The sequence below is a fragment of the Fusarium verticillioides genome, chromosome 6, assembly GCF_000149555.1.
Source record: "Fusarium verticillioides 7600 chromosome 6, whole genome shotgun sequence".
Classification (NCBI taxonomy): Eukaryota; Fungi; Ascomycota; class Sordariomycetes; order Hypocreales; family Nectriaceae; genus Fusarium; species Fusarium verticillioides.
In genome coordinates this window covers 2,329,237-2,347,618 of record NC_031680.1, presented here as the reverse complement: position 1 = coordinate 2,347,618, position 18,382 = coordinate 2,329,237, and the positions used below count along the sequence as shown (strand labels likewise).

General features: G+C 49.4%; 8 protein-coding genes across 8 annotated transcripts; 5 read left to right on the top strand and 3 right to left on the bottom strand.

The window, feature by feature from the left end:
• Positions 1-859: 859 nt before the first annotated feature.
• Positions 860-2,248, top strand: FVEG_02045 (hypothetical protein). The gene has a single exon (XM_018889143.1). It carries the CDS (start codon positions 1,059-1,061, stop codon positions 1,704-1,706), a length of 648 nt encoding a protein of 215 aa, XP_018745225.1. The 5' UTR covers positions 860-1,058; the 3' UTR covers positions 1,707-2,248.
• A 748-nt stretch (positions 2,249-2,996) lies between these two features.
• Positions 2,997-5,570, bottom strand: FVEG_02046 (glucan 1,3-beta-glucosidase). The gene is made up of 2 exons (XM_018889144.1): positions 4,922-5,570; positions 2,997-4,871 (listed from the first exon to the last, which is right to left on the bottom strand). The coding sequence occupies exons 1-2, from the start codon at positions 5,409-5,411 to the stop codon at positions 3,262-3,264; spliced, it is 2,100 nt and encodes a 699-aa protein (XP_018745226.1). The 5' UTR covers positions 5,412-5,570; the 3' UTR covers positions 2,997-3,261.
• A 791-nt stretch (positions 5,571-6,361) lies between these two features.
• Positions 6,362-7,934, top strand: FVEG_02047 (2-oxoisovalerate dehydrogenase E1 component, beta subunit). The gene is made up of 2 exons (XM_018889145.1): positions 6,362-7,728; positions 7,783-7,934. The coding sequence occupies exons 1-2, from the start codon at positions 6,552-6,554 to the stop codon at positions 7,818-7,820; spliced, it is 1,215 nt and encodes a 404-aa protein (XP_018745227.1). The 5' UTR covers positions 6,362-6,551; the 3' UTR covers positions 7,821-7,934.
• Positions 7,935-8,173: 239 nt separating this feature from the next.
• Positions 8,174-9,865, top strand: FVEG_02048 (F-actin-capping protein subunit alpha). The gene is made up of 7 exons (XM_018889146.1): positions 8,174-8,301; positions 8,359-8,377; positions 8,436-8,554; positions 8,610-8,699; positions 8,752-8,804; positions 8,858-8,995; positions 9,044-9,865. Exons 1-7 carry the CDS (start codon positions 8,248-8,250, stop codon positions 9,390-9,392), a joined length of 822 nt encoding a protein of 273 aa, XP_018745228.1. The 5' UTR covers positions 8,174-8,247; the 3' UTR covers positions 9,393-9,865.
• Positions 9,866-11,213: 1,348 nt separating this feature from the next.
• Positions 11,214-12,695, top strand: FVEG_02049 (cytochrome-b5 reductase). Its single transcript, XM_018889147.1, has 3 exons — positions 11,214-11,615; positions 11,685-11,811; positions 11,872-12,695. Exons 1-3 carry the CDS (start codon positions 11,497-11,499, stop codon positions 12,049-12,051), a joined length of 426 nt encoding a protein of 141 aa, XP_018745229.1. The 5' UTR covers positions 11,214-11,496; the 3' UTR covers positions 12,052-12,695.
• Positions 12,696-12,893: 198 nt separating this feature from the next.
• On the top strand, positions 12,894-15,573 carry FVEG_02050 (transcription initiation factor TFIIE subunit beta). The gene is made up of 2 exons (XM_018889148.1): positions 12,894-13,131; positions 13,211-15,573. The coding sequence occupies exon 2, from the start codon at positions 13,411-13,413 to the stop codon at positions 14,323-14,325; it is 915 nt and encodes a 304-aa protein (XP_018745230.1). The 5' UTR covers positions 12,894-13,131; positions 13,211-13,410; the 3' UTR covers positions 14,326-15,573.
• On the bottom strand, positions 14,672-15,368 carry FVEG_02051 (hypothetical protein; the record flags this gene model as incomplete). Its single annotated transcript, XM_018889149.1, has 2 exons — positions 14,672-15,156; positions 15,206-15,368. 2 exons carry the CDS (start codon positions 15,366-15,368, stop codon positions 14,672-14,674), a joined length of 648 nt encoding a protein of 215 aa, XP_018745231.1.
• A 1,355-nt stretch (positions 15,574-16,928) lies between the features above and the next one.
• On the bottom strand, positions 16,929-18,340 carry FVEG_02052 (hypothetical protein; the record flags this gene model as incomplete). Its single annotated transcript, XM_018889150.1, has 3 exons — positions 16,929-17,654; positions 17,704-17,843; positions 17,896-18,340. 3 exons carry the CDS (start codon positions 18,338-18,340, stop codon positions 16,929-16,931), a joined length of 1,311 nt encoding a protein of 436 aa, XP_018745232.1.
• Positions 18,341-18,382: the final 42 nt, after the last annotated feature.

Sequence of the window (18,382 nt, the reverse complement as noted above, 5' to 3'; positions counted from 1 at the left end):
TGTCGAGACAGTTATCAGCGCTCAAGAGACCTGACAATCGCACCAATCCCGCTTCAACCATGAGTTTGAATTGCAACTCAGAGATGCACTTCCAAGGCACACTGCAGCTGCACTGCCCAGTCTGGCAGAAGCGAACGAGGCAAAAGTGCTGCAACTATGCACGTAATTCTTGCAATAGGGCTCACTCATGATGCGCCCGCGACCGGCTGAACTCTTTTCTTTCCAACCATGACCTTGCCCCATTGGATTCTCCAGGGAGCAGCGTTTCTTTCCTTGTGATTATTGACGTATTTTTGGTTATACCTAGTCGTTGCGATCGGGCCAAAGTTTGGTCTCTGGTGGTGTAGTCAAAGACTGTCATAATTCACAAACAGACTGATGGAAAACACTCAGAAAATGCCCCCAAAGGAAATAGGAACTTGAGTGAAAAAGCAGACACATAGCTCTACTCGGCTCAACAGAAATACAATCAATTGGCCCGGTTGGCCAAGAGTCCTCGGCTGATCATAACCGTCAACGTTGCGTTGCGTTGTGTTGCGTTGCGTTGCCCTTGGATCCCCTCCAACAACTCGCACCATGAACATAAACATGGCGGTTTCTTTTTGACAACCCCCATTTCTCTGACGAAAACCTATTATTACAACTATCAAAATGTACTGATTTCTTTCCATCTTTTAGGCGCTTACCTCGGATCACTTCTTTGGGCCACGCCGAGTCGCAATCATAATCCTCTCCACCAATGGATTCGCATTCAGCAGCACGCTCAAACGTCATTTCGGAACCTCTACGACGCGGGGGGACGAGGAGAAACAGGACGAGACGCGGGGTTTTATTTGTTTGATCTAGTTATAAAAGGTCGCGATTTTCTCCTCCAAGTTGCTGAGATTCTAAACCATCAACCCAGCTCCCTCTTCGTCTTCAACACGAACAAGCACTTCATAAACACTCAACTTGAATACCCTGCAATCTTACCCTAACTCATTGAAACCTCTACATAACCCAATCAAACACACTTCGCATCTACCCCTATCACAAATACCCCTAATTGACTTAACATCATGTCTTCTCAAACCACCGCCCAATACTTCCCCAAGATCTACTCCCTCACCTCGGCTGATCATGCTCGCTCTGTCTATGATGAGTGGGCAAAGACCTACAATGAGGAGATCACTGGCAAAGGCCAAGACTATGTCGGCCCAGCCATTGCCGCTGCCTATGTCCCTCAAGTCCTAGGCTCTCCTACCATCAACCAAGACGTCGAGATTCTTGACGCTGGTTGCGGCACCGGCCTCGTCGGTGTCTTCCTCGCTCGCCTGGGCGCAAAGAAAGTCGACGGTATCGACATCAGCCCAGGCATGCTCGACGAGGCTCGCGCTACAGACGCATATCGCAACCTGGACGTATGTGACCTGTCGCGACCGCTGTCCGCAAAGAATGACTCTTATGATGTCGTGACCTGTGTGGGCACCCTGACTCAGTCTCACGTTGGTCCCGAGGCTATCAGTGAATTCGTGCGTGTCGTGAAGCCAGGAGGCTACATCGTGGCCACCGTCATCCGTGAGATCTGGCAGACTGGTGGCTATGAGGCACACGTGAAGAGCCTCACCGAGCAGAACAAGATCAAGGTCCTGTCTGCCGAGTTGCAGGACTACCGAAGGGGTGCTGGAGCCCAAGCCTACTACCTCGTCTTGCAAGTGTCTGCATGAAGTGATTCATTGATGGTAACTTCGGTGATGATGATGATGATGACGATGACGCTATTCATGGCCGGATTCCCTTTTCTTTCTCTCTCAACAAAAGAAACAAGCAAACAAACACAGCACAGCACAGGAAACCCTCCCCTGCCCCAGGAAAGCTATTGAAGTGGAACATACACATCGACACTTGATATGGTACAGTTGCCATCGCCTCTGGCCCATATCCACCAAAGTATTCGCTTTGGCCAGTTGATGACGATGACGATGACGATAATGATGGTGATGATATGAGAGACAACAAAGAATGTTCGTGATTGGATTTCGTTTTGACATAGGTGACTCGCCAGTGAGCAACGCGATCGGAATCTCTTACACATTCCTTCAGCAACACATGCAGCATAAATATACAAAAGGCGTGCGTGCCCAGCTCATGATTGTGATTCTGATTATGAATGTGACATGTTTATCATTCTGCTTTAACCTAGGTTGTATATTAAAAGACAGTGTCGTTGATTCCCGGCCTGTCACAAAGTCAGTTTGTTCTTCCGTAGGAATTCAGCTTCATTGTATGAAACGCTATATAAATTGGTATTCAAGTGTTGCTATGGCATGCTTCTAGTCTTATGATTCAAGTATTAACAACTAACTACTGGTAGTACATAATATTCTAAAATGACATATCCAGTTGTGGAATAGGCTGGCTAATGCTAATATCCCGCCCTATACATACATATGTCATTACAAAACAAAAGAAACGATAGTAAACAACCTCAGAAGCTCATATCTTATCTACAATGGAGTTGGTTTCATGGTAGCTAGGGTTTACCACACATTCAAGGGCACCATGTTCCGTTGCTATTAGCCATTTAAATCTGTCAGTTGACTTAAAGTTCCGAGACTCGTTCTTGTCTATGAGTGGCCTAAATGCTAAGGGAGTCTTTGCCTCATCAGGATGTATAAATTTGCTGGGTATCTCGACTATTCACCGAATCATAAAACAGATGACACCAGATCCGTGTCATGGATCAGCGGCAATCCTAACGCCCGATCGGCGGGTCTCGGGCGGCTCATGAAACTAGCTGGCCATGATGATGTCTATCCTCTCGGGGAGTTTTCTGTCTGGTCGGATACTCTGAGGCCTTCCACCGTCCCGGTTGGGGCTTGGGGGCTTGTCCTTGCTCACCGACTCTCGGATACCACTTCCGATCACGGGACAAGACCCTCTAGTAGGTCATCATGACCATCATGACATGTCTCTGAACTGTCTCACATATTCCGAGGCATGATACACCTAGGACTGGGTCATGATACTGGCGGTTTGAAACCAGAGAACCAACAGCATAGTAGCAACTCAATTTCCTTATATTGTCATCATACATCTATCTACCTTGGAATAGTGAGTTCCCCCATCATAAATACTTTCCATCAGTTCTCATAGAGCACCATATACCAACCATGCATGCATATTCTATCTCAATTCCAAGCAAACCAAACCCAAACGCCGAAACGCGCCAACATGTACTGCCCAACTGATACGGTATATCCACCAACACAAAACACATCTCTAAAGATACTCCGGCAAACCACTCTTGGCAAAGTCAGGGACGTCCTTGTCGCAATTGAAGTCACGATCCCAAGGCTTCTCGGGCAAAACACCCGCCTTGAGGCCAGACTCATAACTCCACTGGTAGTTATTCTCCGTCTTCCATGTCCAGTACCACCATCCCCAGCCCTTCTCGAAACTGTGCATCTGTGCTTCGGCGAACATCCTGAGGAACTTCTTATACTCGTCGCTCCAGTCGCTAGGGTCGGCGTTGGCGCCACGACATGAACACTTATCGTCCTTGGTAGGGCAACGAGGCTCCAAGATGGAAGTGTCCTTGTTTCCGGTATCGTATGTGCCCTCCCAGCGAGTACCCCAGCCTACGCCAGTGAGATACTTCGCGCAGTCTGTATCAGCTTGAGACCACTCGGCAAAGATGGTCGGCCCGTACCCTGTCGAGGGATTCATACTGATCTCAGCCTGCTCAGTCCAGCCGTCGCAAGCATACTCAACCTTTTCCTTGTGGGTAAAGTCGATCTGGTTCTCGTTGAAAATGACATACTGGTGGACATCAAGGACCATATCATCGTAGCCCGTCATCAAGCCTTGCCAGTTCTCAAGTCCCATAAATCCATCCCCAAACACCACGAGAGCCTTAATGCCGTTCTTACGGACGAGCTTGTATGCACTTTCTGTCCACTGGATGACATCGCTTGTTTTAAGGCTGGTCATTCGAGGTTCGTTGGCGAGACCATAGTGGGTGATGATGTTCCTGTAGCGAGGCTGAGCGAAGAACTTGGACAAACGGTTGTGAATATCAAGTGCGCGCTCTGCGTTTTTGCTACCGTCTTTTCCGTTGAGCCAGCCAATGGAACCCCATCGACCACTATGGTTCCATCCGTTTTGACTTCCCGGAATACCGTGCAAGTCCAAGTTGACTCGCAAGCCGTACTTGCGGCACCACTCGATCGCACGGAGAAGATATCTCCAGGACGTTCGGTACACATAAGGATCACCATCGTAGACCTCGACAGCCCAGTAGTTGAAACCAATTCGGACATGATCGAGACCAGCTGCTTGTATGTCCTTGAAGGTTTGTTCTGTAATGAACGAGGCATAATGTTTTTCGAGAGTTTTCGCGGCATCGGAACCCAGCTTCTCGGACAGAGTCCACTCATCAATGATGCCCTCCTTGGTATCATAATTGAAAAGAGATGGGCTGATGAAAGGCTCCAGATAGAGCCATCCTCCAATACATACTCCACGAGCAGGTTTCTTCGCATAAGATCCCCAGGGTTTGTTGAGAGGTGGGACATTGTCGTTGGCTCGGGCCGAGTCGTCCCAGTCGTCGTAGAGACCCATGACGGGCAAGTCTCCAACCATTTGGTCAGTGAAAGTGAGGTTGAAATCGGTGGTTGACTTCCATGTCCAAGGATCGAGATATGTGTTCTGCCACTTCTCGGGTATTTCCGAGTGGTCCATCCCGTCCAGGTCAGAAGTATCCTCAGTTGAATTGTCTGAACTATCGCTGCTGCCACCTCCTCCTGCACCGCCTTTGTTCTTTTTACTGACGACTACTGCCACAATGATAATGATGATGAGGACAACAGCACTCACACCGAGTGCAATCCCTGAGTACAGTCAGCTTCTCAACTGCCAATTTCACCACATAAAAACTTACAGAGTTTCTTCTTGCTCTTCTTTGGCGGTTTTGGTAGATAAAAGTCCTTCTCTTGTTCCACACTGTCCACACTCCCCCAGCCACCCCGAAGATGAGTCTTGGACCGTCCCTCTTCCATGATAGCACCGCTCACGACCCTTTTCTTTTTGTGTTTGCCATGAGTTCGTGGCCTATCGGGATCTCGATCCCGATCTCTTTTCTTGTGTTCATCTCGCCGTTCTCGTCTTCGTGATTCATCTCTGTAGTCTCGACTCGCCCTTTCGCTCCGTTTCTTCTGTCGCGCATTCTCCCTTTCTAGATCCGCCAAGGCATTCGCTGATAATGTTCTTGAACTTCTGTCCCGGGTGTCTTCAGATCCAGAGACTGGCCGCCGGGAGCTTTGCGATTTCCTCTTCCGCTGACCGTTCTTTCGTCGATCCCTTTCTCTGTCCCTATCGCGATCTCGAGGTCGGTGTGAGTGAGAGCGCCGCGATGACTCTGGCGCCGGCATCGTGAGACATGTAGCGACAGCGTAATTGGAATGCAATCTCTACAAAAATGGACTTGAGCGAGTGTCAATGGTTTTACGACCAATTACGACGTCAGTCTTGGCCGATCGTGGTTGTCGGGGCAACAAGATATATCCTTGGAATTATCCCAGGCCCAGGCCCAGACCTCGTCGAAACGATAACCCAGGACTGATTCGTCACGTTTCGCCATGTTTTCTTTTTATGGCTCCAGTCATTAGGGAGATCAAATCGGCCCTGTCGTAAGAGGCCGGACTTCCTTTTTCTTCAAATGCAACACTATGTCGATGGTCAAAGCGAATGAAGCATACGTACGCAACGGCAACTCATTGCCGTTCACCAAGTATATGGACACCCAAAAATAGATGCAATGTCTCCTGGAGTCCGCGTATATATCCAAGATTCCAAGGTTTGCCCAGATATTGGCAACATCACGATTCTTATTGCATTGGCTTATCAGTGCGTAGGCTGGTTGACTGGACACTCTGGCCTGCGTTGACTGAACGACTGCACGGCTCATGATGGTTTGCGAGACACCACGTGAACCTTTTTTTTTTTTCTCTTAAAGCAAAGCATAAGTGATGAAGCACATTTTTTTTTCTGTAGAATAATTCCGTCAAAGACCTGATGCTTGTAGTATTTGGGAAGACGAGATCTCAGTACTAGTACTATCTCGATGATGATCCTTGTATGACTTATCCTTATCAGTCCTACTAGCAGACTATCTTCAGCTCGGCTCATCGAGCTTGCTGCGCATAGTGAAGTAGTCCTTTGATGAAACGATTTATACTCTACCGTAGAGTTCTGTTTAGTGTTTCCTGTGTAATGATCCGTGTTATTAGAAGCTGATTGGGTAACTCTCCGTCTTGTTCGGCATTAGATCATGAGGGCGATAGAAGCCGCCGCCAACTCCGCTGAGCCCGCTGCAAGCCGAGCTTGACATCACCTTCACCGAGGATCAATCAATCAATAAGCCTCCTTCGGCTGGCTTTGGATATCTAAGGTATAATCATTCTGCTACAACTCAGCTGCTACTACTCCTCTGACATGCCATTCAAATTGAATCTCTAATCACCCATCTCCTGCCATTACCACCTGTGAACATTGCCAGTCCATCCATCGCCATGAAGCATCGTGTTATTCACCAATTCAAGAGGGCACACGTCGTCAGCAATCCCTCGACTGCACGACTCTCACTTGCGCTTCCTGTAGGGCGAAAGTGCTACTCGACACACCCGCCGAATGCCAAACTAAATCTGCCTGTCGACTATGGCACAACTCCTCTCCTCGCACATAACTCACAGGCTGCTTTGAGCCACAAGGAGCTGCCTGAAAGCATTCGAAATGGCCCGACCAAGAAGATGAACCTGTTTCAGGCCCTCAACGACGCGATGGGAATTGCACTGGCTGAGGATGAGTCTGTGGTCATTTTTGGAGAGGATGTTGCTTTTGGTGGTGTTTTCAGATGTACTATGAACCTGGCCGAAACCCATGGTGCCGAGAGAGTATTCAATACTCCCCTTACAGAACAGGGTATCATGGGATTCGGCATTGGTCTTGCTGCGGAAGGCATGCGGCCTATTGCTGAGATTCAGTTTGCCGACTACGTCTACCCAGCTTTCGATCAATTAGTCAACGAGGCCGCCAAGTTCAGATATCGTGACGGGTCCTGCGGGCGAAGTGTGGGTGGCTTGACAGTACGAATGCCCTGCGGTGGTGTTGGTCACGGAGGTCTCTACCATTCACAGTCTCCCGAGAGTCTGTTTACACATATTCCTGGACTGAAGGTCATCATGCCAAGGTCGCCAGCTCAAGCCAAGGGTCTCCTCCTGGCCGCAATTCGCAGCAACGATCCCTGCGTGTTTATGGAACCCAAGATCCTGTACCGCGCCGCCGTCGAGCAAGTTCCTGTTGGTTCATACGAACTCCCACTATCAAAGGCCGAGATTCTCAAGGAAGGCAAGGATGTCACTATCGTCTCATACGGTCAACCCCTCTACCTATGCCAAAACGCCATCAAGCAGGCAGAGCAGGACCTAGGCATCTCTGTTGAGTTGATCGATCTTCGGACTCTGTATCCATGGGATAAGCAGACCGTACTCCAGAGTGTTCGCAAGACAGGACGAGCCATGGTTGTCCACGAAGCTATGGTGAATGCAGGCATTGGTGCTGAAGTTGCCGCCACCATTCAAGAAGACCATGATACATTCCTGCGATTAGAGGCACCAGTCGCTCGAGTTGCTGGGTGGAGTATTCACTCGCCTCTGCTATATGAAAAGTTTAATGTTCCTGACGTTGCTAGTAAGTAATTGAAAGATCATTGTGATGATGGTCCAAAGCTAACATTGTTCCCAGGAATATATGATAATATCAAGAAGTTGTTGAACTATTAGTAGAAGAATAATGGATGGGGGGGTAAAACGGTTACCAAAACAGCCAAGATAGCTAGAGTCGTAACATAGAAATTCGAGGAATCGATTCTTTGTGGAGCACACATGATTTGATGATATCTTCATATCTTAGGTGTTCCAAGTTATAAGTCTTTCCTTGCAGTACTCCGTAGATGTTAAGCAAATATCCGTACGGAGTAGAAGTGCTAGCATTGACCCCACTGACGCCGTCACCTAACTATGCTCCTGTTCCTGCTCCACCAAAGCTAATGGAGCTCCTCCATCCTCTGCCCCGCCTCCCCTTGACTGTGGCCCATGCTGTGCCTCAAGAACTCCACGCCCTGAGCCTCAACGCCAACGCCAACGCCAACGCCAACGCCCATCCTTTCCGCCATATACCTATACACGGCGCATTCAATCTAATTTAGCCATGTCGGATCTAGAGACTGTTTCTGCCTTTGTCGAGGGTGCTCCTCCCGGAGAGGTACGTGCTGATATCATCCTCTTGTCCGCGGCATCATCAGCTAATATGGACTCCTAGCTCGCAGATGTTATCGCAGGTATTACCGGTCGAATGCGATTGCTGGGCAATGGAAAAATACTGACGCGGATCTGCAGATATCAAGTCCCTCACCCTCGAAACCTCCCCCGATATCATTTCCAGCCTCGGTCCCGCATTCGAAAAGTACAATGAGGAGCAGTTTGTTACGGTGAAGCTGCCTGGTAGCAGCCAACCAGTAGGTGACGAAGAATTTCGAAAATAGAGAGATTGGAGCTGATGAGGTGAGCTAGGTCATTATTAGCTCTCACAACTCGCTTGGAGACGGCCGATACTACGATGTTGAGAGCTCTTCCAGCTTTGCTTTCGACCACACTGCGCAGGTAAGCTGCGCATGTCTACACAAACGGATATATGGTTCTGACGGGAGAATAGAAAGCTAGTGCCGTGCAAGGCCATGTTCTGGAAGGAGCTCAAGCGGATCTTGTGTAAGTTGGCTCGAGCCGGTTGGACAGCGTGAAGTACTAACATGCAATCATAGCAAATCCACCCTCAAAAGTATCGGACCTTACGTTGATGAGCACTTCGCCAATGCTGCGCACGGTGTCTACCCAATCGAGTCGGACTCCAAGATCGCCATCGTTATTGTTGGCAACAAATATAGCCCCAACAACTTCTGGTATGTTTCTTATGTAACAGTCCTGTTCCACGAAGCTAATGTCCCTAGGAACGGGCGCTGGCGCTCCCTTTACATTCTTGACCCATCTTCCGGAGCTCTCGAAGGCTCCCTAAAAGTTGACGTACACTATTATGAGGACGGCAACGTTCGTCTGCTCACCAACAAACCCGTTTCCAGCACCATCTCCTCTGTCAACGGCACCAGTATCGTTAAGGAGATCTCGACCACGGAGAGAAAGTACCAGGAGGAGCTGAACAAGGGCTTCGTGAGCCTCAGCGAGGGAGCCTTCAAGGGCTTGCGACGACAGCTTCCTGTGACGAGACAGAAAATTGAGTGGGATCGCGTGACGAGCTACAGGCTGGGTCAAGACATTGGTGGTGGAAGCTCAAGGCGATAGAGCATGGTCATTAGCAGCGCACGAATTTGAACGATAGACTGGATGAGAAACAACGTAGAATACATGCCAAGGATCGATGTCTATATTGAAGGTACTAGTCTCTCCTGATTTGGAAGATTAAGAATCCGAGCATCGATCGAGGATAGCTTGGGCTTGGATGCGATTATCTCGATAATCAAAGCGTATTATCCAAGTCTTTAATGACTGCATAATCCCGAGTCCGCGAATCACTAGATTAGGCGTTTGACTTGGAACGCTCCGGAGGCTTCTAGTCTTATGCACAACGTGTGCCACATAACCCGAATTTGTGACTGACGGGAGTTTGACGGATGGCACTCCGGGCATACATGACCGATGATGTAAAGTGGTTCAACAGTAGGAAAATCTATACGCCAGTCTAACTACAAAGGTCACTGGATATTTTATCTATTTGCTGTCTGAGAGCAGCTTGCAATACTTAATTCAAGGCCCTCTGATATCGTCGATTCCTCAATCTCCGGGTGGTTTTACCTAAATGGTCATAAGCTTAAAGGACCCAAAGCAACCAGACCATGTGAGACATAAGAGGCTCACAGCAAGCAAGCAATGCCTCTGTCATATCTTGCTTATCTTGCATAAGTCAACCGCAAAGGGTAAAGGTTGGAGATATCTTTCCTCGGGAATCGGAAATCGGCATCTCCATCGGTACTGGTTTGCGAGTGACCTTCAGCTCTTGATATCACAGCATGTGTCCTCAGGGCTGTGATGTTCCTCGGAATTAGGTTGGCCATGGAACACGTCGGCATAGTGACCGGTTATCTTGACTCTTCATCATGAGAGATGTCCCGCTAAACTTGTCTTGAAAGGGTAATTTCCTCCCAGAGCGCGACTTGTGACAGTGACATAACCCCGCGGTAGACGGAGGATAGGTCCGTGTTTTAGGTATGTACCGGTGATGTTTGCCTGAAGTTTTTAAGATGCGGGGGGAGATCATCTATGGGTTTGGAGGGGCAGATCTGGTATCGATAACTGTTTTGTAGCCTACCTATTGCCAATCTGTCCTTCACGGAAGAGATCGGAAGTTTGAGTAATAACTATCCGATGCCTTTCGGATTAGATCACCACAATTTGATCATTGACATAAAGAATCATACCACGTTGGGTATGAAGAGCAATGGAACCCGCCGTTCAAAATGACGGTGAAGTGGTATTGAAGCTGGGGCGGGGAGAAATCACCGTATTCGTATGGATGCCAGCAAACAAACGGAATCAAAGAAAGGAATTGTGCTAGCCCACGGTTCTTGGGCCTCTGAGCAGCCGTACAAATTACTTAGGTTGGTAAGGCTGGGGTTGAGAAAAAGCGACGAATCAGGGATTAGCGACGGTAATTTTGATGGCTGCGATTGGCTCAAAAGTACCCTCGGCGACGGGCCTTATAGGGGATGGGTCCGGATGTTGGGACACCGAATCGTACCAGGAACTTCAAGTGGGTGAGGTTGAGGTTGAGGTAGACTTCACTACCAGTCGTGGCCTGGATGATAAGGTTGTGAGGAGCAAAAGGCACATGTTAACAGGAGGGAAATGTGCCGAAAATGATCATAAAGAGAGAAGTAGTAGTAGGTGATCTAAACGGACACAATTGGACCCCCAGAATCCGGTAGCACGGGACGATTTCGGTCGACTTCCTTTCCGATGACCTTCCGAGGAATCAGAATAGATGGAAACAAACAATAGAAGGTAAGACGCCGCAATGGAAAGGATCAGGATCAGGATCATGCATGTATCAAGTACATACAAGTAGAATCTGTGTGGGGCAGTACTTTACTCCATCTACCTACCTCCACCAGCACCTATGGGCCCCTGGGAAGAGTGGCCGCCGCCAAATCTCCAGAAGGCCACCTAGAAACAGGGGACCTAAATTAATTTAGCTGTTAACTTGGGCTAGGTTCCGTCCAGTTGCGTTGCTTGTGACTTTCCATTCTTCTCTCCTCCTTTCTTCTCTTCCATTCTTCCACTTCCATCCTCCTACAATCCCAATCCCACCAAGCACTTGTGCGACGACAGCCCTCGGACAAGACCAGAACCCCCAATTCTCTTCACGACCCGTCACATCCACACCGCGATCATGTCCGCGAAGAAGGAGTTCACCATGCAGGATGTTGCTGAGCACAACACCTCCAGCGACATCTACATGGTTGTTCACGACAAGGTCTACGACTGCACCAAGTTCCTCGACGAGCACCCGTACGTTCTATTGCTATGATTCTGCGCTACGTGACGCAATCGTTGCTCAGGATACTAACATCGACTTAGCGGTGGTGAGGAGGTCATGCTCGACGTTGCCGGTCAGGATGCCACCGAGGCTTTCGAGGATGTTGGCCACAGTGACGAGGCCCGAGAGGTTCTCGACGGTCTTCTCGTCGGTGAGCTCAAGCGTCTGGTGAGTACCTAGCAGAACCCTCAATCTCGATGGACCAAACGCTAACATGTGTTATTGCAGCCTGGTGACGAGGGCCCCAAGCGCCAAATCGCCAACTCGAACCAGGGAAGTGGCAAGTCTGATCCCGCCGGCTCCAGCTTGAACACATACGCCATTGTTGTCGCCGTTGGTTTCATCGCCTACGTTGCCTACAACTATCTCCAGAAGCAGCAAGAGGCTCAAGGCCAAGCCTCCGCATAAGCGCCTCATATCAATCGCATCGCATGAATGAGGATAGAGAAAAAAATGGTGTTCTTTGGATTTCGCTACGGCATCAATGCAGATGTTTGTCTAAGGGCAACTATGCATTGGGAGTTTACTTTGGCCTGAACAGAGGTCGGTGATAGACGGCGGGCGCGCAGCTACTAAATGCAGTTTACCCCGGCTTGGACATGATGAGAACAGTGGGCAGCGGCGAATTCACTAATGTCAAAGCCCATGCCAGTCCCGATTTTCGGGATTTTACTTTTTTTGTTGGGGGTGGACGGAAGAGGGGATCGGGAAGGGCGACCGAAACCCGAGAAGAAAGATAAGGATCGCAGCGAAGCGAAGCGCAGACGAGACCCATTTGCGAGGCGCGACTCATGCGCAGTCAGACAGACGACTCGGCCATCTCGTCTCATGGGCCACGGTGTTGCATGAGCGCGGGACATGCATTGAACAATGGAGGTGACAAATCTTGCGGCAATCAAGTAAAGTAAATATATATCACTGTTTTGATCAATGACTGGTTATGAATATTTTCCCCATTACCCTTTCGTGGCTAAACTCTACAAGATACTAAGTTCTCACGGAGTGGCCTATGTATGGTTCTTTAACCGTACGTCGACCTCTTCACCTATGGGATTCTACAGATTTGAAAAGCTAAAATGGAGTTACTCTTTTCCAAGGATATGACTAAAATTAGGATTCATGGTTATCGAGAAACAGGTCGAAACTTGAGCTGATTAAAGCTTAAGCTTGCGGCCGACAAGTATATATTGCAACATCTTGACCAATGGTGACTGATGCTACGTTTCTCAGAATTAATCTATAGTTTTTTACCTGAGAATTGTGACGGAAACAAACTTCTCAATAGACCTCGTTTCGCCACCACGTATAAGGAGAGAGTTTGATGATATCAGTTGCCTATGACTGTACGTCCCATTCAAGCAAATATAAATATGCGTTCAATGTCCATGAACTGGCCAATATGTTTTTTCCTCTTACAAGCACACACTCTGTACTCACACATTGCGCCTTATTTTGGATACTAATCGATCGATTGTACAGTCAGTGGAGGTTAGTAGCACAACCACAGTAGTGCACCCCCCGCCCTGGTCACTGCTGGTACCTAGCGCCACACTAACGTGAACATCAGCCTCGCCGGATCAACGTCAATCCAAAATTCAAGCTCACTTCACGCAACCTCAACCCCCATCTTCTTTTTTCCTTGTTCCTTTGTTCTTCGCTGTCCGCCCTGGCCGTCTCTCCTTGACACCAATCCCCTACAATACAAGCGCAACCTCTCGATCTTCATCTCCGATCCGCAGAGAGTACATTCTTTTTTCGTAGATCATCATGTCGTCCTATTTCGAAAGGCAGGCAAATGCTTTCAAGGGGACCCTCTCAGCAGCCGCGACAAAGATCTCAAATCCATCAACAAACAAGGCTTCATCTCTCGCCGTCCCTTCGCTTGCTCCTCCCTCACCATCTCCTTCAGCAGCCTCCGATCCAAATACTCCTACTTCCAAGCGAAAACGAGATGCTGGCCCCGAGGTGCCCTACTCTCAGCCGCAGCTCACAGGCTATGGTGCTGGGGTCAAGACGCAAATGACCTATGCTGTCGATTACCTAAAAAAGAAGGGCGACGCAAAGACCATCACGGATATTATCGACCATCTGAGTTTGCGGAATTTTGACGATGAGCACAAGCGACAACTTGCTGAAGGTTTGCGAGGGCACCCTCGTGTAGAGTGGAAGCCTGATGCAAACCTGAGCGAACAGACCTGGAAGACTGGCACTTATGTCCACCGACCTATCATTCCCGGAGTCAAGGACTCAACCAGCCTTCTCGCTCATCTTCAAGCCAAGACAGACGCTTCAGGTGTGTCAGTGAAGGATCTCAAGGACGGCTGGCCCGACTGCGAAGACACAATATCAGCCCTCGAGCGTCAGCACAAAATCTTGGTGGTGCGTACCAAAAAGGATAACATCCCGCGATACGTTTGGCCCAACGATCCCTCGCTGCATCACGAGGTCCAGCCAGAGTTCCAGAGCATGTGGCAGCGTGTGCAACTACCACCCCTCGAGGAGATGCACCGTAAGCTTACGAGCGTCGGTCAAAAGCCTACAAGCGAGGATCCTCGCAAGGCGAAGGATGGACTGGCCAACAAGCCCAAGGCTCAGAAACGTCGCAAGGGCAACAGGATCGGCAAGGCTACCAACGTGCACATGGCGCATCTCATGCAAGACTACAGTGGCATGCGACGATAGGGAACGCGTGTATCATAATTGTTTTCATTTCAGGGCGTTAGGGTGATGAGCTCGTGACTCAAGGGACGAACGAAACATTTGATTTGGTTTGATTTTTATTTGGCGTTTGGCGATAAAGGACCCCATTGAGATTATGGTCAAACAAAAAAGACAAAGGGCATTATGAGACGGGCATAGTCGGGTAGACCTAGGGAACAAGGCAGCGGCATGTTTTGAATTCTTCAATCAACAGCATTGTTCAATATACAAAACTCCAGTCGCCATTTGCCGTAGTACGTGACAAGCCTTTAATCCCAATTGTGTATCTCTCACTTTCCATGCCCTTTGTCCCCACATTGATTTGTCTTTACCTGTTCTCCCGCCGTATCTTGTCAAACAGGCTCTCAAAGATGTCTGACTCTTGATACCCCCCAACTCGATACTTCTTCTGGACCGTAACGCAAGGCACGGCTTCTACACCCGCTATGGCAGCAGTTCTGACCTCGTCCTCGAGCGTTTTCCCCAGACCAGGCCCTAGAAGCGCGGCTCTCATATCAGAATCTTCGAGCTTGGCCTCTGTTCGGCCTACGTGCATCAACCAGGCTTCGTCGGCAATGTCAGCCCCATTTTCAAAGTGACCACGGAACAGAGCGTCAAGAAACGCAGACTGGACATTTGCTCCGCGAGTTTCAAGGGTCAAGGCCACAAGTCGATGGGCAGGCTGTGAAGGCCCTGTCTTGCCAGTCACGGAGAATTCGATGCCGTAACGAGCACCGGTTGTTTGGAGTCGAGAAGTGAAAAGACGAAGCTTCTCTGGGGACATGAGCTTTTCATAGAGAGCACGCTTGTCACCTAGGAAGGGTTAGAATAACAGCGAGATGTAGAGGCAGGGTAGAATTACCTCTTCGTAGCGTGGGGTACAGTAGAAAGGGCTTCCATGTGACATCGAATTCAACTTCTGGGTGGAGTGCTTGATATCGTTCCATGGCATCCTCGAGAGTCTTTTTCTGGAGAAAGCACCACGGACATAGAATGTCTCCATGGATGACGATGTCAATAAGCATGGTTGAAAGTGAAGAGGGAGTGCTAGAAAAGAATACGGAAGAATCTCTATTTGTAGAGCGTTAAAGTAGTCAGGGCGTATAAGTAAAGATGGACGCCAACACCAAAAGTTAAAAACCGTTGAATACCGTCACACTTTAATTAGTGAGAAAGCCCTTGTCGATCTGCAAAGCAAGCAACCCAAGATACTTATATATATGAACGGAGCACTTCCTCCCCGTCCGTCCTGTATTATGAAATCTCACATTTTGCCCTCCAGGGACCAGGGCTTTAGCCAAACATCTTCCATCCAAGCCCTCTCGTACATGATGAAACTCCAGCTCAGCCGGCGTCAGGGCTGCCCGATTGGCAAATCCAGGCATCTATGCCGCCCCTCGTGGCCTGTCGTTGAATATTGAATATGTCTGCGATGAATAATCAGAAAATCGCCGTTCTGCGGGGGTCTAGTCTGCACTACCGGGAATTAGGCAGGGGGGAGAGGCTTTCTCGCTTTTTCGCTTTTTATTGTGTCTGTTTCTTTTCTTATTTCAAAATGGCGTGGTTTCAGCTTCTTAGCTGAAATTTATGGTCTTAGAAAAGTCTAGACCGGTCGCTGGGCTTGACAGTCGCGTGCTCGTGGAGGCTTTGTTCTACGTGATAGACGTCATGGAGGTTTTTGGGCCTGACAGCACGGATTAAGACGAGGGGTGACTTGTCGATCTCTCTGGGCAGTGAAACGCCAGATGTTTATCCATGCGGCTCAATTGAGAGGTACATATCAGTTGGCAATAATTGCCGAAGGACATCGGCCGCGGCTGACCGATATATCAACCGATAGCTGATGTTCTGGTTCTAGAGCATGTCTATGTGTGGGTGTCACAGCATAGACTAGTCATATGCGGGCTGATATTCGGGTTTGTTGAGTGTAGTAATATATTCATCGCATCAGAAAGCAAGTCTATGTTGGTTGCCAGTCCCCGAGTCCAAGTCTACATAGTAATACACAAACATGCCAGTGTCTTGTGCTTCCCATAATGCCTGTTGTCTTTGCCTCTGATATGCTCAGAAGAGAAAGAAGAAAAAACAAGCAAATGTTCCAGTGTAACTCCCGTCCTATGTTTGCGTTATGCAGACAAATGCAATGTCCTGTCCGTCGTTCATCACATTGCCCATCCGCCAGTCTATTTGATACTAGAACAAAGAAAACGAAAAAGCATCCATAATGTACGAGAGATGGGGGAATCGATAAAGCATGAAAAACACGAAACAGTGCAGAAATCAACGTTCAGAGCATGCTCCATCTAGGAGCGAGCCCGCCTATTAGACGGGAGAGTGATGTGTGTTGTGGGGGGGGTTGATATTAGACCAAGACATGCACACAACTTGTCGTCAGCTGTGGCAAGCTCAGGTGAAGGGGTATGAGTATGGGAATCTAGTCCAGAAGGAATTAACGCCGCCATAATCTTCGTGCCCGACTCGGGCACAGCTTGAATAATACAGGGTATCAGTGAGCTCACTCCTGATCATCACAAGAAAGACGACCTTGAGCATTGCTCAAGCTCAGAATCTGGCAATATGTCTGACTAAGCCATGTGTACCAGTCCAGGTTCAGTGCTCTGGGGTCGGCGCATGTGCGCAGCGGCACTGTAATACATTTGATTCATGGCTTGGTTGGCAGGATACGCATCCGCGGGGTCAGGGTAAACATAGCTGGCGTTGTTCTGCGAGGGCGACGCCATGTGCGAGGGAGACTGCCAGCCAACATTGGTCATGTGAGGGCTTCCACCATTGCTGCTGGGCGTACCCTGGCTGTTATCCAGGTTAGGCTCCAGAGTAGGAGGAGGGCCATAGCTAGTGGGATGCGAGGTAGGTCGCATCATATTGAAACCGCCAGACGAGGTGGAGGTAGGGCTGCCAACACGCATGTGCATGGGCAGAGAACCATTCTGTGACAGGTACTGAAAGTCACCAGGGTGACGGGGGATGCTGTTGTTACCAGACAGATCGACACTGGGCGACATAGACATAGTTCGCTGACTAGGAGAAGGAGTCGTCAAGGGCGAGCCGTGGTTAGACATGTGGTCGCTTTCAGACCGAGTCTGTGACAAGCCCTTCGACTTGGACGCAGCAAGAGCAGCAGCGGTCGCAGCGGCAGCCTCCTCGATAGTACCGCTGTGGTGGTTCTGATGGCGGGTGAGGGTGGTGCGGCGAGTGAATGTCTTCTGACAATCAGCGTAGGGACATTTGTAGGGACGCTTCCCAGAATGAGTCCTGCGGTGTCGGGCCAGGGAGCTGCTGTCACTGAAGGGCTGTATTTGGTCAGCGACTGTCACAAATACCAGAGTTTTGGGTACTAACCTTTGCGCAAGTCTCGCAGTGGTGAGGCTTCTCTCCAGTATGCACGCGCTGATGCACAGTCAAGGCAGATCTTTGAATAAATTGCTTTCCACATTGGGGCCAGTCGCAAACATGGGGTCGAACTCCGCTGTGAATGCGCTCTGGGACACATTAGCATTGCCATTCAGTCTCTCAGCATTCATGTTCACTTACCGTGGCGAGCAAGATCACTGCGTCGAGCGAATCCCTTGCCACAGGTACTGCAAGGATAGGCCTTGATGGGCTGCTGGGGAGGGGGCGGGGGTTGTTGAGGCATCTGTTGCATGTGCATGTGAGGCATGCCTCCCATGTTGGGCATCTCGGGATAGCCTTGCATTGTCATGGCGGCGGACATAGGGTTCGGCATATGCATCGGCGCTTGCATCGTGGATGGCGATGGGTAGGCTCGGGCGATACTGTGAGGGTTGGAGTATTGCGAGTGCTCAGAGCCGTGAGGAGAGGCTGATCGCTCCATACCGGATTCGTGCTTAACGAAGGCGTGTTGGTATTGTTGGTGATCGAGGAGACCGGAAGTAAGTTGTTGCATTTGACCTTTGTTATTGAGCATGTTGGTGATGTCCATAACCTCCGTAGGAGCTGGTGATCGCATGCCGCTCATCTTCAATATGGCGGGAATTGCCAGCTGAAGACGTGGCGCGTT